Raw genomic sequence first — 17,462 nt, forward strand, 5'->3', positions numbered from 1 at the left:
TTTTGATTGTAATGAATGTATATATTATTAATAGCACCAATTTAAATTTTCCACTTTAATTATCATATCATTTTGTACAAAATCTTGTATCCAATTTTGCGAATATAACATTACATATAATATTATATTATATTTATTTATTTAGTTTATAAAATAAAATTATATTATTTGTTATAAATTTTAATAATATAAACTCTGATGTTGGACAATATCTTTTTACTTTGTCTGTCGTGTCTATGAGTCTCCATGTCTGCAACTCGTTCTTTCAAGTCTCCGTCCTCAGCGGCTTGCTAATTAAATAATTAAGTTTCTTAAATGAAACGACTGAGCTTTCTCATGGAAACCTAAAATAAATGTGTTACATAGGAAGATTCATTCATGCATCAGGACATCATCACAATGAAGCGACAAGGAACAATATTGCAGTTGACAGAAACTGATGGCTGCATTAGAAACTGATGAAACCTCGTAGGTATGCGGATATTTGGTCAGTATCAGGTATAATCAGTATATAGAGATCGAGTTTGACAAGGAAAGAAAGAAGATTGACACTAAAAGAGATTATTTCTAGAGAGATATTTTATCACGTATGAATACATAGAAAAGATTGTTTTTGATAGAATATATCTTGTTAGTAATTGTAGTAGCTGTATACTATATAAACACAGAGATTAGGTTTTGCTAAACGCAAGATACACAACACGAGTAATATCAGTGTAACCTAGAAGCTCTTAACAACGGCTGAGTTTCTTGAGAGGTTTTGTAACAGTTCTTATATAATCAATAAGAGCTGAGTTGATTTGAATCTTGTTGCTTGTTTATCCTTATAAATTCGACATTTGATTTAAGAATAGATAAATTTCGCTTAATTCTATTTATTAAATCGTGACCTAACAAAATGGACTTCTATCGCTAATGCTACTATAAAATTTGATATCAATATTTTTAAGTTTAAGTAGCGTTAATATTCCGGCCCCTCTAAAAAATCTTCCTGGCTCCGTCATTGACTCCCGTTCACATCTGCCTGCCTCATCTCCGAGGTTTGACACCATTGTTAGGTGGGGAGCCTGCAAAACAATGCTCGACCGGGGTAGCACCTCCGGTCTAAGAATGAGAATCCGAACAATGCTCGACCGGGGTAGCACCTCCGATCTAAGAATGAAAATCCGTTTATAAAGAAAATGAGAAAAGAGTACATGAGTGTGAGAGTATGTCTCCAGCCCGTGTCCGTTAACAAGCCTCTTAGAGCATCTCTAAGAGTTTCTTCATTTAGGCCCTTAACTTGAGATTTGAGGAGGATGAGGAAAAAAATTGCTCCAAGAGAGCTTAGTGGAATCACTAAGAGTCTCTTATTTCTCTCTCCTCTCTTCTCAAAGTTAAGAGGCACCACATAGCTCTTAACTTCATTTTGCACAATAAAAAATCCATCACTCCAATTTACATCCACCTTTCCCTCTCTTTTTGTTTTATAGTGGAGCCCAATATGAATAAAATATGAAATAAAGAAGAGATATAGAGAGTATTGTTAGAGTTTACACTCTTAAATTTGTATTAAATTGCTAAGAGCCACATTGTTTATATTATATTTAGATGCCAACTAAGAGGCTCTTGGAGATGCTCTTATGTCTATATATATAAGTAGTGTCGATACCTGTCACCTCGTGACACGCACCCCTGATCAAGTTGTAGCTGCCTTTTCCTTCATCGCATGTCCCCGTTATGTGCTGCTACAGTAATAGTTAGCGGGAGTTTGGAGCGGGCCCTATCACCTCGATTGCCAAAGCACATTATCTAGTTTTCTGATTAGTTTGTGAGATTTGATAATGCTCCCTCCGTTCCAAATTAACTGTCTTATTTGACATTTTCAAGGTCAATTTGACTGAAAAATATATATATTAAATAATTGAATAAATTATGAAAAATATATTACTGAAAAGATTATCAAATCTATTTTAAAATCTATTTTTCAGTTTTATAAAATTGTAAAAGAATAATTTTTAATATTTAATCAAAATTGGATCAAATTGACCACCAAACAAAACGGTTAATTTGGGACAGGAGTAACTTTCTGTCAAGACTCACCTTTCCGTTATACTCTACGTTCTTCTGTAGAGCTCACGTGACTATGCTATATTGTAAACGAACGTGAATCTCTATGATTAATCTTTAAACTTACTCTGTGTGAACAAACTCAATCCCATGTTTTGAAACATTTTAATTTGTCATTTTTCATCCTCAGATCCGACGAAGCCGCTGTAAGATATGAGTTTTATTTTCTCTCTTTAAGATAAAATATTACGGCCAAACGAAAGCATATAATTTCAAATTGACTATATTGTGTATTCATATTTAAGGGTGAGCATATATCTTAAACTATCAAAATTTATAAAAATAAATAATTTTAAGAGGCCATATAGTAAAATAACAAATTGGGTGAGTTAGTTTCTCAAAAAAAAAAAAAACAAATTGGGTGAGTTAGAGAGTGTGTTTCTAAAATAGAATGATAAAAGTGACGTGTAAGTAAATAACTCATTGTACCTACAACAACTTTGTCTGTATTTCCCGTAATTTAATACAGCTTCATAAGAGGTGCTTACTAAAACAATTTTGTTTGTGTTTCCCATATTTTACGGCGAATTAAGCTTGATTTATTTGTTGTTTAGGGGAGAGGCACTTTTAAATTGACGTTAGAAAACTAGATGTACACTGCTCAGCTCATGCGCTCGTTTGTTTAAGATAAGCAGAAGCTTTTTCTAATTTCTGTTTTTCTTGACTCATGTAAATAATTAAAAATATTTTTAAAAAGTTGAGAATGATAGTTTTTTTCTCAGAAGTTCTACTTTTTTTTCAAACACTTTATTAATTTATTTACATCACACTTCTAATTTACTTTTTTACTTTAAACAAAAAATCATTTTTTTAAATTTGTCCAAACAGCCTATATATGTGCAGTGTAATCTGCAGCTCTTATATCTGTAGCTCTATACCCAACAGAAGCTAAACCTTCAAGTCGTGTTAGTATAATCAACTGAAAGGTACACTTCTCAAACTTTGACGCTTGTTTGGTAATTGGTTAGTTTCCAGGTTTTTGGTGATTGTGTATGAGCTTTGTTAGGCTACGGAGTTTGGTTAACAAAATTATTCTCGCTGTAGTATAAATTTTATGTACTGTGTTTGTTTCTGTTAATGTTTTTTATGCGGCTTGTAAATCTTAACACTGCGTAGATTCTAAAACTGCCTTCAAGTCACTTGAATGAGAGGTAATTTAACAAAATTTGTATTCCAAGTTGGAGGTAATTGAAGAACATGTATGTAATTTTCATTTTTCTTGAACCAGAAATCTAACAATATATTTTGTAAGGAATACTCATTCTACTTTTTCATCACATTTTCCTTACATACTTTATCTCAAAAAATTAAAATCACTCATATTTAATAAATAATTTCAATATCTCTCTTTCTTCATGATTTTTTTAAAATAATTTTTCATTTAATTCTCAGCTCATTCCATTCTATATAAATCGTTCTATACAAGTGAACAAAACCTAAATGTTATATTAAACATTGCAGAGTAGTAATTTAATTTGAATGACAAGTTTTTCTTTGCAGTGGTACTATCAGGTTCCTCTGTCAATATTTTCCAGTTTTTCTAAAAAATTATTTGAATTACTATATGAGAAAATGCAATGAAACTCTAATGGAAAAAATTTCTTTAAATTAAACATTTCGACTTGAAATTTTTTTATACTTCCCCTTTTGCTCAAAAACTTAAAACTCCTTTTTTTGGTTGGTCGAAAACATAATTTAGACCATATCCGGTTGAAATTAATGTCGGTCGGCGAATTTCAATATATTATCATAGTATGGGCATGTTTGTTTACGAGAAGCAGAAACTGCTTCTCGCTTCTGCTTTTCTTGATCCGTTTGTGTAAAGAAGCAGAAGCACTTTAAAGAAGCTGAGAATCCTAACTTCTCTCTCACAGCTTCTTCTTCTTTTCCAAATACTTTATTCACTTATTTACTTCTCACTTCTGCTCCACTTCTCTGGTTTAAGCAAGAAGTCACTTTTTTAAGCTTGCCCAAACGGCCCCTATATTTGTGACCCTTATTATTATAAAATAAAATTTATAAATTCTTCCTTTTATTCATAAAAACATTTTAATATTTAAATTTTTATTCAAGAACAATTTTTTTAAACATAAATTATAGAACAATAATCATTTTATAAGGTGCCCGAGACAGATGAAATGTGTTTTATTCATGTTTACTGATGCTCATCCAACTTGGATATTACCAAATTCAGAACTTGAATAAAAATTCATGAGTTTTATGCAGTGAGAAATCGAGCCAACACCAATAAACGCCAATCTCCAAACTTTTCACAATTAAAAATTATCAAAAGCCGGACCTCCCATTTCTCGATGTGCGTGAGATGATGGTTAGGCTAGTACTGCCTCCGTCCCCATTTACATGTCCCCATTTGACTTTTAACCAGTCAAATTGACCAAATTTTATCAATTTGACTGGTACTCAAACAGGGACATATAAAAGGGGACGGAGGGAGTATCTCAAACATTCAGATCAATCAAACCCCACACCACCACCACCCCACATTCTGATCATTCAATACCTATTTTCACTGTTCTTTTCTACACTTAAATAGATCCTTGTATCCTTGTGTGTGTATTTCGGAGTGCTGTGATGTGAGTGTTGGCTTGAATTGGGGCTGGGTTTAATTAAGGGTTTGTGAGGATGGATGTTGGGTTTGTTTAAGGCCGTGAAATCGAAGAGAGGGAGCGGAGTTGAGTAGAAGAGGTGAGGTCGGTGTAAGGCTGTGTGGTGGAGGGACTGCCGCCATGAGAGACAGCAAGGGGATGCCTCGTGGAGGGTCGTGGGTAAAGAAAGAGGGAGTGAAGGGGTTGGACGTTTGACGAGAAAAAGAGCGATGGTGGTCTGGTGGTTGTAGCACGGCAACAGCCGCGTCTGTGCGGCCAAGAGGTGACTGTCGCCCAAGGTTGGCTGTGAAGGTGACTCGCGACGGAAGAATAAGGGAAGGGTTGAGGTCGGCTGGTTGAAGTTCGAGCGGGGTTGTCGGATGTTGCAGTGGGTTGGGGTTTCTTGGTGGCTGATGGTGTAAAACAGGTGGTCATCGTACTCTTCGCGGTAGTGGCTGAGGGCTCCGGCGTCGACAGTTCCATGATCAGTATATGATCGGTTTCAAAATAGAAGGCGTAAATTGTGCCTCTTGATTGAGGGCGTTAATTGTGCCTCATGATTGAGGGCGTAAATTGTGCCTCCTCATTGAGGATTTTAATTGTGCCTTGTCTTAATTTAGGGCGTTAATATTTTCTGATTATACTCTAATTAAGAGTTTAATTGTCTCAATTATGAATTATCATAATTTTGTGAATATTTGATTAACACATGCATATACACGTGATTTTATTATTGGATATATTTTTTATATAATATATATAATCTGTTATATATATCAATTAATATTATTCTTGTTTCCTTTGTTTTATTTTCAGGATTCTTAGAAGAAGACGGGTTTTTCTTTTCGGATATTAAAGTTTTATTGTCTAAATTTCCCCGGTCATCTTGCATGTCCGACGGTTAGATAATAAGCTTTTTTGAATGATAGAATTATCACGGTGAATTGCCGATTCTTATTTGTGAGATTTATTCTTATTTTCAAAAAAAAAAAAAATTATGGAGCCAACACCCAATTTACAAGTGAGGATTACAAGCTCATCAAATGATGAAGAGTGGATTCATTTAATTGATAGTAAGCTAAGTCTAGTAAGGAGGAACCAACAGGATTTGGGTATTTGTAGAGTTCCTGATGTACTCAGAGCAGAAGAACCACGAGCCTACACCCCTAAGATGGTATCCATTGGTCCTTATCATCGAAACAAACCTGAGTTGCGAGCTATGGAGGAGTTTAAATGGAGATACACGTCAGATTTTATTGATCAACTAGCAGAAACAGATACGGGGAACATTCAAATCAATGAGTCACATGGTGAGTCTATTGAAAACTCACCTCAAACATTGGCTTTGAAAAAGTGTTGCAAAGTTATATCAGAACTGGAAGTGGAGGCTCGCGCATTCTATGCTGAAGATATCAATCTAGACACGTATCAGCTAGTGCAGATGTTCCTACTTGATGCTTGTTTTATACTTGAATACATGAGAAGAATTCAACTTACAAGAGAAATAAAACGTTCAAGGGCAGTTCCCTGGGTACCAGAATCATCGGAATTGCTAGTTAGTCAGTTGACAAATATTATTGCTTTGACACAAGATTTAATGCTACTGGAGAACCAAATTCCATATAATATTCTGCAACAGCTTTTCGACTTAATACCAATTGCAAGGAGAATAACAGATGCAAGTGGTCAAGTTTTGTCCCTTCAAGAGCTAGCCTTTGCCTTTTTTCATGCGTTTACGGATCATTTGTGTTATAATATTTCACCGCTTAAGATACCCATTCAGGATGCCACCTTTACTCATTTACTAGATATGTTGTACCAAATTTGTAGCTCCGCTTCTGAGATATCATCACCCTTGGAAGAGGAAGATTGGACAAGGCTGAAGTGGGGATCGAAAAGCTGTGCGGCAGAACTTATAAAATCTGGTTTTCGAATTTCTTTACATCCCTCTAGGGCGAGCATGGTGGACATAAAATTTAAGGAAGGGGAAATTTTTCTTCCAAGTTTCGTTAATGATGACTTTACTAGCCCGTTATTTAGAAATCTCATTGCTTTGGAGCAGAGCAGAAATGGCAGACAAGTTATTATTTCATATATATTTTTTATGACAAGTTTGCTCCGTTCTGAAGAAGACCTAAATATACTTGACGGGGCAGGTACAATACTGAATTTTCATAAAGGTACGTTTATCCCAACTTATATCCAAGGATTGCTCATAGGAAATTCACCCGAGGACTTCGTATTTAGAGATTTATGCATGTGAGGAGCTTAATAATTATAAAGTATCTTGGTGGAGGTGGCGCAGAGTGAAGGGATATACCACTGTGACTTGGTTTAGATGGAAAGCGTCTGTCAAGGATTTGAAACGAGATTATTTCAAAAATAGGTGGAGTTATTTAACATTCTTAGCTGCATCTTTTGTCATTCTCCTCACGGTTGCTCAGACTTTTTATACTATTCGTGCTTATTATCCTCCCTACCACTAAAAGTGTTTTAACCTTTTATCTGGGCTATTTTCTTTAGTTAAGTACTTCACTACAAGAAAAGCGGCTAATTTCGACTGGATAATTTCGACCGGGAGCTATTTTCGACCGTATACGGTCGAAAATAGTCATTTTCGACCAGAAATGGACGGTCGAAAATGACCGCTTTTCCTGTAGTGCTTGTACTTTATACTTTTGGTTTCATAAATAATCATTTAAAAGATAAATCTTCTGGTTGTTTCTATCTATTTTAGGTGATACAGTGTTCATGCAAGTTTTGTGATAGTAAGTATACGATGATGAAGTCTTTGAACTTGGACATTTTAAAAACAGAACTTGAGCACTCAAATTTACTTAACTGGAAAAAGTGTTTTTAAGTTAACATAGAAATGATGCAGCACTAACTCTTCCAGGCAGATAAATTTTATTGATTATTGATGTGGAATTTATAAACATAACCATGTTGCCAGAGAGCAACACTACATACACTGAGAAAGAAACTAATCAGATCATGTGTGTTCAGCCAATTAAAACTTTCTATAGAATTAAGATGTTACATCAAGAGGTATGACATAGTTTTTCAAATCAGTTGTTACTTGGTTTTTTCAGTGAGTAAAGTGTTTTCTTTAGTTTCCGATTTTTTCCTTTCTTCCATTAAATCTTAAACCTTTATTTTATCGTTAGAGCATCTCCAATGGGAGGTGTCAAGAGGGGTGCCAATGCCATGTGGCATGACATGGACGGGCACTCTCGTTAGCACCCCCATTGGAGATGTTGGAGTGCTAACAGGGTGCCAACTTCATTTGTCATCCCAATAATACATAAAATATAGATTTGTGGTCCCAATAATACATAAAATATTATTTTCTATTAAGAAAATTGGCATCTTGGAGAGTGTATTTTGAAAGAAGGGTGCTAAAAATAATTTGAAAGAGTGTGAATATAAAAAATAATATTTTGACTTATGTGTCAAAATTGACACCCCTTGAAGGGTGCCAACCATTGGAGATGCTCTTATAACTAATAAGATATACACCTAAATTATATAATATTTAACATTTATCAAATTCATTCATTCATTATTACTATTTTTCATTCCCTCCGCTTTTCACATTTTTTACATTGTCTGGCTCACATTTTAAGACTTTTATTAAATATAGTTTCATAATTTATTATATTTTTTTAATTAATATTTAAACATTAATTTTTTATTCAGAATAAAAAAATTTAAATTTTATTTTGAAACTACATTCTATATAAGTATTATATAAAATGCTTTTGAATAAAAAATATGAGATATATTACACTAATCAGAAGCTTAAGTTAATATACCTAAAAACCTCTGTAGTTGCTTTTTGTCTTCAATTATATCCGGGAACTTATGAATATGTTCAAGAATGTGTGTTTGAGGACAATGCGTTCCTTGTCCTTATTTTCACTTAATTGACAAAGAAACTTGATCAGCTGGCTTGTAAAATTTCTTTGTCATAATTAGCAAAATAAATACTAGTCACCTAACTTACCTGAGCTGGTATTTGGAAATTTTCGTTTCAGCAATGTAAATTCTGTTTGTTTCTTATGGCCCGGTCAGCAGCTGTTCGCTTCACTTCTCTCTGTGATACTTTTGATTCGCCAAACACCGACACATTTGCCTAAATGATTGACCCGACTCGACCCGAGACGCAGAATGGTGGCGACGGTAGCGCGTGTGTACCCGCACACGAGGCTCACGCTAACACCATGCACACCCACATATCTTGTGCACTACTCTTGCACATGGTACTATAAGCTTGTCCAATGTTTGCACTGTTTCATTATATCAATATACTTTTGGAAGCAGTGGCGGAACCAGAGGGGGCTAGAGGATGCTAGAGCCCCCCAACTCGAAAAAACAGTGTTTATTTTTTTCGGCCCGGCGGAATTATTAATGTCAATATAAATTTTTTCCAGCCCCGCTGAATTATTAATTTCAATATAATTTTTTTCTGCCCCCGCTGCATTATAAATATCATAGAGAATGACTCGTTTTCCAAATTTCAAGGTATGATATTTTGATTGATTCTTGGATAAATTGTTATTCTTTATTCTTTTTGTAGCTACTATGATTTTGTATAAAGAGATTATTAATTGGGAGTTCCGGATTTCTCAAGAATTAGAATTTGAACTTTGAACAATTGAGTGGTATATAATTTGATGAACCACAGTTTTATGAACATAATGTGGGGATTCCGTTGTTTGGTGAACATAATTTGATGTTAATGTTTGTGATGGTTAAGCGTAGCACATTGGTTCATTATTTTAGAAGAAAACGAATGATGTATTGCAGTTTAAAATTTTACATTTGTTTTTGTGAATTGTAATGATCACTTGTTTTCAAAAAACTTTGCACATAATTACATTACTCTTCTGATATATTAAAATGTATATGTATCCTCTTGAAGCAACTTGTATAATCTTAAGAAATATTCTTGCAATCTAGATAAAAAGAATCAATCTAAAATGTTCCGAAACACGATTCCTCCTCGACCTGGATCACCAGGGATCACGTTCGAGTTCGCTAATTTTGGCAATCCCCTTTTAACTTAAGCGATATATATAAGAAAGGAAGATAACTTGACACTATAGATTATTTAGTGAAAAATCACTAAAAGAGATCAAGATATCGAACCACGAACCGGATTTACGGATCATCGTACCCGATTCATAAGAACAAACGTTTTATGTACCCAATCCCGTACCTCGTACCCCACGACCCTGAAGAACACTTTTCGAGCCCCCTAAATCTAAATCCTGGTTCCGCCACTATTTGGAAGCAGTGGCGGAACCAGGACTAAGATTTAGAAGAGGCTCAAACAGGTTATATGGTTCACAGGTCCAGGTACGAGTTACGAGATCGGGTAGATAAAACACTAGTTCTTGTGAATCGAGTACGATGACCCGCGAATTCGGTTTGCGGTTGGATATCTTGATCCCTTCTAGTGATTTATTACTAAACAATATATAGTCTACTTATGATTTTCATGATTAAAATATCTATTTTACCCGAAAAAAGAGAAGTAAATTAATCTGAAAATGAATTTTAAGGTTATTTAATATATGGTAATAACCTTCAATACGTATTTATAAGGGGATCTAAATCTATTTTGTAAAAAGGCATGTCTTGTGTGTCTTTTTCTTCATCTGTTTCATCTTCCCAACTCCTTTCTTTTCCTCAGATTGATACTTTTTATCTAGAGTGCAGGAGCATTTCTTAATATTATAAAAGCTGCTAGAAGAGGATACATGCACATTTTAATATATCAGAAGAATAATGTAATAATGTGCAAAGGTTTTTGAAAACAAGTAAGTGACCATCACAATTCACAAAAACAAATATAAAAGTTTAAACAATAATACAAAATTATGTCATCAAACAGCGAAACCCCCCATATTAGGTTCATCAAACAGCGGTTCATCAAATTATTTATTGCTCAATTGTTCAAAGTTCAAACTCTAATTATTTAGAAATCCAAAATCCTCAACTAACAATCTCTTTATACAAAATCACAGCAGATACAAAAAGATTAAAGAATAACAATTTATCCAAGAATCAATCAAAATATCATACCTTGGAATTTGGAAAGTAAGTCCATCTCTATGATATTTATAATTCAGCGGGGGCTAAAAAAATTTAAATTGACATCAATAATTCAGCGGGGACTAAAAAAAATTTATACAATGTTTTTTCGAGTTCAGGAGGGACTCTAGCATCCCCTATAGCTCCCTCTACTTTCGACACTGTTTGGAAGTAGCTCAACTAAAGTCATCTCCAAGTTACCTATAGTTTTAAAAGTAAAGATTCGTAATACTTTTTTTTCAATATTGAAAAAACATGTAGCTCCTTTTATTTCCCTTGAAGAATACATGAGAATTGAGATTCATTACTAAAAGTATATATTCATCAAAAGAGTTTGAAGCAGGATACACTATAAAGGATCCGGTAACCACATTTAAAGCGCGACTAAAAAGTTACTCCCCTGATGGAGTAGAGTATTCCAAAATGATCCCCATAATACCAGATTCCCTGTACTCAAGTATAAGATATATTATTTTTAAGTTGTCCAGATTTGGATCCCGGATTATTCTATTCCATCGGATACAAATTAGTTCCAGGTATTTGGGGTCCGCGATTATTTTATTCCATCGGATATAAACCAATTCTAGGTATTTGGGGTTTAGATCTAAACCTAATATGAGTCAATATCATATATTTTTGTTTTCAAATAGAATAGTTTATAATCCATCCAATATGATCCACTAACATTAAATATCAATTTTATTTTAATTATTCAAATAATCACGATTTATTCCAAATAAACATACGCCCTCCGTCCCAGTCATCTGTATACAAATGGTTGGGACATGGAGACCAAGAAATTGTGTAAGAAATGAGTAAAGTTGGATGAAAAGTGGGTATAGTGGTGGGACCCATTTATATTTAATAATAGATTTGAGATAGTGGAGGAAAGTAGTGGGTGTAATAGTGTTTATATTATTATAAAATGGAGATAGTGGAAGAAAGTAGTTGGTGAATTGATGTTTTATATTATAAAAGTTTACTACTTTTGGAATGTATACAATTGATGGGACGTCCCAAAAAAGAAATTGTATACAATTCATTGGGACGGAGGGAGTAATACTGTAAAAATAAAATAATTATAAATTAAAACTTACAATTATAAATAAGATAGTATGCATTATCATGGTGAATACATCATATTTTATGAAGATTTAAATTTAAATATGATATTAAAATTTTATAAAATGATGATCCTTTACCTATGAATGTAATCGGTTAAAAATATAATCTCTATATGAGTTTGAACAATACATGAATCATATTCGGGGTGGAATCATATTACAAAAAATAATATGAGAACTAATCTGAGTGGGTTTATGAATGCTAATATCTAAGATCATATTTTATTCGGTCTTAATTTTTAAGCGAGTTTTTGATATTTTCATAACAAATATGACATATATCATATTTTTCATGTCGGATATAAGTCAATACACCAGATAGTCCACGTCGGCCTCGGTATCATCAAGTTCTTTTAACTCTGCACCAATGTTACATTATAAATACTTGGAAATTTAACTCATCAAAACACCTTCACTCATTTATTCGATTATGGGTTTGAGTTTCTATTTCTTTTTTGATTATTCTTCCAACAATAGTGACAAGCGGAAATAAATTAAGTAGATATTTGTCCATATCAAAGAATTTTATTAGCACCAATGGAGTCGTTTGGGTGAACTTAAAAGAAGTGACTTCTTGCTTAAAATAAAGAAGTGGAGTGGAAGTGAAAAGTAATTTAAGACTTATAAATTGATTAAACTGTTTGGGAAATAAGCAGAAGTCCTGAAACAAAAACTAGCACTTTTTATAAGGCTTAATGACTTTTTAACCCTCGAAGTATGTGTGGAAGTTCCGATGTGGCCTCGAAGTTTAAAGTCGTTCGATTCAACCCTCCAAGTTTTCCGAATGTACCTTTTAGCCCTTATGGCGTATACCGGTATATAACGGGGTGGACAAAGTTGACATTTCACACGTGAGGGTTAAAAGGGGCATTAAACATCAAGTGTTAAAAGGAACATCTAATGTATCCTTTAGGGGTTAAAAGGAACGAGATGTATACTTTAGGGGTTAAAAGGTATGCCCAAACTAGGGGTGTGCATGGTGCGGTTTGGTGCGGTTCCGGATATTAACCGTTACCAAACCGATGAATGCGGTTCGGTTCGGTTAATCATCATTAACTGTAACCACACCAATTAAAATGGTTTTTCGGTTGCGGTTAACCATTAGTCGGTTGCGGTTTTTTTTTCGGTTTTTCCACTATTATTTGCTACTCTTGTGCATAATGATTTTTTTAAAAAAATATAAAATTTTCATGAACATGTACAATATATTTGGTTACTATTTACTATTGTTTATATATGAGGATATAGGAAACATTACATACTTTCATCTAAAAAACCTTAATACACAATAAAAACTAAAACATACATATTTTGACAAGAAATTAGATGATGTAAAGTCAATAAAATTACCCAAAATCAACTAATCGTGAAATTCAAATAAAATGTTTTCAAAAAGTACATAAATAAAAAAAGTAGAATAGGTTTCATCATAAAATTTGATCAGCAGATTAACAGCAGAAATATTTCTGCTTTGTGGCAAATCACAATAGCCCTAGTTTTCGATCCAGCGCTCCTCCAAATATTTGGGTGCCCGGTTATTTAAGTGACTCAACAAGTATGCAAGTATGGAAGAAGAACTTCCATTTAAAATTAGATGTGAAGTTTAAAAAAGACTAAGGTGCTTTATTACTATTAATATATATATATATATATATATATATATATATATATATATATATATATATATATATATATATATATATATATATATATATATATATATTCCAGTGCGGTTTTAGCATAAAACCGAAAATAAAACCGCACCACTAATTTCGGTTTTTTATCTCGGTTATTTTCGGTTTTATTTGTGGTTTGGTTTTTTCCGGTGTGGTTTTTCAGTTTTTTTACCCAGAATATGAATTATCAACTTTAGCCCCCGTTATATACCGTTATTTTAAAAAGGGCTAAAGGTACAATAGTGAAAATTTAAAGATTGAATCAAACGACTTTAAACATCGAGGCCGCATCGGAACATCCATCCAAACTTGGAGGGCTAAAAGGTCATTAAGCCTTTTTATAATTGCTTCTAACTTTTTTAGACAAACAGTACGAATAAGCTGCCTCTGACTTATAGCCGAGAAGCGGGGCTTTTAAGCTGCAGCCAAACACCCCCAATTAGGGTTGTTTAACGAACCGAACTGTTCGCGAACAAGCTCGAGCTCGGCTCGTTAAGAGCTCGTTCGGCTCGGCTCGTTAAGTTAACGAGCTCGAGCTCGAACACAAAAAATTGTTCGTTAAGTAAACGAGCTCGAGCCGAGCTTTTAGTATGTTCGGCTCGAGCTCGGCTCGAGCTCGACTCGAGCTCGGCTCGAGCTCGACTCGAGCTCGCTCGGCTCGAGCTCGGCTCGTTAAAGCTCGAAAAAATGTAATATTTTCGGGGTTTTTTTTATAATTTATATATGTTATTGAACTCAGAATTCAACATATAATTAATATATATATATATATATATATATATATATATATATATTTTAGTGATGTAACCAAAATTTCGGAAAATAATAATTTTATATGGTTTGCTATTTTAACAGTCAAGTAGAAGGTTAACTAGTACCGCTAACTAGTGTTTAATCCTAGTTTAGTGTTTCAATATTTTAAAAAATATTTCTTATCGATCCAACCGTATGGATGTTAACATATATACATTTTAGTGATATAAACAAAGTTTAAAAAAAATTAAAATTATTTGGTTAGCTATTTTAAGAGTCAACTAGCGGTTTGTCCTTATTTTTTTTCTGGCTCGGCTCGACTCGATTCGACTCGGCTCGGCTTGTATTTGTTCGCGAACAAGCTCGTGTTCGGCTCGTTAGTTAACGAGCCGAGCTTGAACACAATTTTTGTTCGATAAAAAAGCTCGGCCCGGCTCGGCTCGTCAGAAAAAAATTAAAGCTCGGCTCGGTTCGGTCAAAACTCGGCTCGCCTCGGTTCGTGAACAGCCCTACCCCCAATGTTACAATCAAAGTTACCTGAAACATGTGGACAGAAATTTGTTATCTTCTACATTGACTTGAGTGGACTTCACAAATAAACAAAAACAAAATGAGGGTTCTATATTTCAAGCCATAGGCCATAGCATGCTTGCCAAGAGAATGATACACCAGAAACTAGCTTCTATCTGATCTCACACGTTACTCCGCTCACATCGTCTATGAAACTAACAGGTAAAACTTCGAATTTAAACTTTCACACTTGCGTTTATAAGTTTTATGTTTGAAATATGAGCAAGTGCTAACTACATTTAAGCCTTGTTCTTAAGTTGTCCTCAAATTTATACATTTTTGCAGGATCAGTTTTATTAGTATATTGCATATGTGTTTGCTAATGTATGTGATAATTTGCATTTTTTAAAGTTATGGTACACGATCCGTTTTTGAACAGAACTTAGAACGTGCAAAATGCAATTACCTCTTTAAAATCTTACTTATAAATTAAATTTACATGTACTAAATTATAATAGCTAAATGTGGTTATAATTTGTAGTCTAGGTAGATAACTTTGATCATTTCTAAATTATCCTTTTTTTTTTGCTTCATTTGACGTAATAAATAAATTATATGAGCCCCATTAGATAGCCAAGTGATGGTTTATACTCTGTTATCCTAGACATGTAAATAGACAAAACAAAATTCAAATAAAACTTTAATATATAAAATTTTATGCAATGAGAGATGGAGCCAACACCCGATTTACAAGTGACGATTACAAGTTACAACCTCAAATGATGAAGACTGGATTCATTTAATTGATACTAAGCTAAGTCTAGTGAGGAGGAACCCACATGACTTGGGTAGCTGTAGAGTTCCTGCAGATACACTCCGAGCAGTAAAACCAGAAGCCTACACGCCTCAGATGGTATCCATCGGTCCTTATCATCAGGGCGGATTTAGGAAGAGGCACGGGGGACACGTGTCCCCACTATATTTTTTTTTTTTACATTTTTTCATCATTCTAGATTTTGCAAAATTATAAAAGTGCCCCCAAAAAATTTTAAAATATATAAGTGCTTTCCGAAAATTTGCTTCGTGCCCCCCTAACATTTGTGTTCTAGATGATCCGCCCCTGCTTATCATCGAAGCAAACCTGAGTTGCGAGCTATGGAGGAGTTTAAATGGAGATACATGTTAGATTTCATTGATAGAGTAGCAAAAAGGGATATAGGAAACATTCAAATCAATGAGTCACATGAACGATTCCTTTCGAGAATACATGAACGAATTCACTAAGAAGGCACTCAATTGAGTATTAATTATAATATTATTAATTATTTAATAATTAATAATTAATAATATAATTAATTATAATATTATTAAATAATTCACATGTGTGGGGCCCACTTTCGCTGACGTGTACAGTTGTGGGGCCCAATTTCGCTGACGTGTACAATGTGGGGCCCACTTAGCTTTTGGGCTCCCTACCCCAACGTAACAGTTGCTTTGTAACAGAAGGCTAATGTAACACTCTGCTGACGTGTAAAGCTGGTCAGGACCACCACTGTGTCCACGTGGCACTGTGGGTCCCACCTGTGGGGTCCACCTGTCATTGTGGGACCCACTATTCTAGAGAAATTTTCAGTGGGGTCCATATGTGGGACCCACTTTTGCTGACGTGTACAGTTGTGGGGCCCGCTTTTGCTGACGTGTACAGTTGTGGGGCCCAATAAAATAATTTTTAATTAAAATATAGCATTATAGTAATGCGAAGTGTTACAACATGAATGTTCTATCGTAACACTAGGTTACTACTGCAACACAAACACTCTAATGTAACGTTAAGGTAACATGAAATTTAACATTGATTCTTGAGTGTTATGGTAGGAACAGATAGTATGGCTACTGTAACACAAATTTGGCTTTACATTAGAAAAGAGTCTTGTTTGCCCATCTATGGTGTAGTGCAAGGTTCCGAATTTGGACCAAAAATAATGATTATCTCCCTTTAGCAAGGAATGACAGATAATAATTTCCGATGATCGCTAGCTAAGAAGGGCTCTGATAACATGAATGAGATCCGAGAAAGGGCTGGAAAGTATATTAAGACAGATGAAAGCGTGAGCAAATCCCAGCCAGGGACAATCCACAAATTCTAAAAAATGTGGAAACGATACGGAGTACAATGCAAAAAGCAAGTAGTCGAAGACTGGAGATGGTGTGGGATTACCGTCTAAGAAGAAAAACAGGACCGAGGTTCATGGAATATGTGAAGCTGAATGCTCCAAGGAGTCAGATCCTAATGAAATGAGAAAATTGACATAGTTTGACGGCCGAAGCCTATAAGTTTGTTCTAATGTTTGTACAGTTTCATCGTATCAATATACTTTCTGAAACAGCTCAACTCAAGCCATCTCCAAGTTATCTACAACTTTACAAGTAAATATCTATAACACTTTGTTTTCTAATGTCGAAAAAGCATGTGTTCGTATTATTTCCCTGAATACATTAAATTTAGAGTAAATGACACATTGCACCCCTTATCTTAGGTCATTTTTTCTATATGGTCTTAAATTTATAACGTTGGCAGAATGGAA

At 34.2% G+C, this 17,462-nt stretch overlaps 1 protein-coding gene and 1 long non-coding RNA gene across 2 annotated transcripts; both read left to right on the plus strand.

Moving 5' to 3' along the window:
• Window positions 1-4,534: 4,534 nt before the first annotated feature.
• LOC108217123 (UPF0481 protein At3g47200) lies at window positions 4,535-7,250 on the plus strand. Its single transcript, XM_064091253.1, has one exon. It carries the CDS (start codon window positions 5,713-5,715, stop codon window positions 6,976-6,978), a length of 1,266 nt encoding a protein of 421 aa, XP_063947323.1. The 5' UTR covers window positions 4,535-5,712; the 3' UTR covers window positions 6,979-7,250.
• A 7,703-nt stretch (window positions 7,251-14,953) lies between these two features.
• LOC135152149 (uncharacterized) lies at window positions 14,954-17,278 on the plus strand. The gene is made up of 2 exons (XR_010291318.1): window positions 14,954-15,099; window positions 16,878-17,278. It is a non-coding gene; the product is annotated as an uncharacterized LOC135152149 (long non-coding RNA).
• The last annotated feature ends 184 nt before the right edge of the window (window positions 17,279-17,462 follow it).

This window comes from Daucus carota, chromosome 4 (genome assembly GCF_001625215.2).
Source record: "Daucus carota subsp. sativus chromosome 4, DH1 v3.0, whole genome shotgun sequence".
Taxonomy (NCBI): domain Eukaryota; kingdom Viridiplantae; phylum Streptophyta; class Magnoliopsida; order Apiales; family Apiaceae; genus Daucus; species Daucus carota.

Excerpts from the sequence above, each read along its gene's own strand:
- LOC108217123 (XM_064091253.1), top strand. The coding sequence starts at position 5,713 with ATGGAGCCAACACCCAATTTACAAGTGAGGATTACAAGCTCATCAAAT.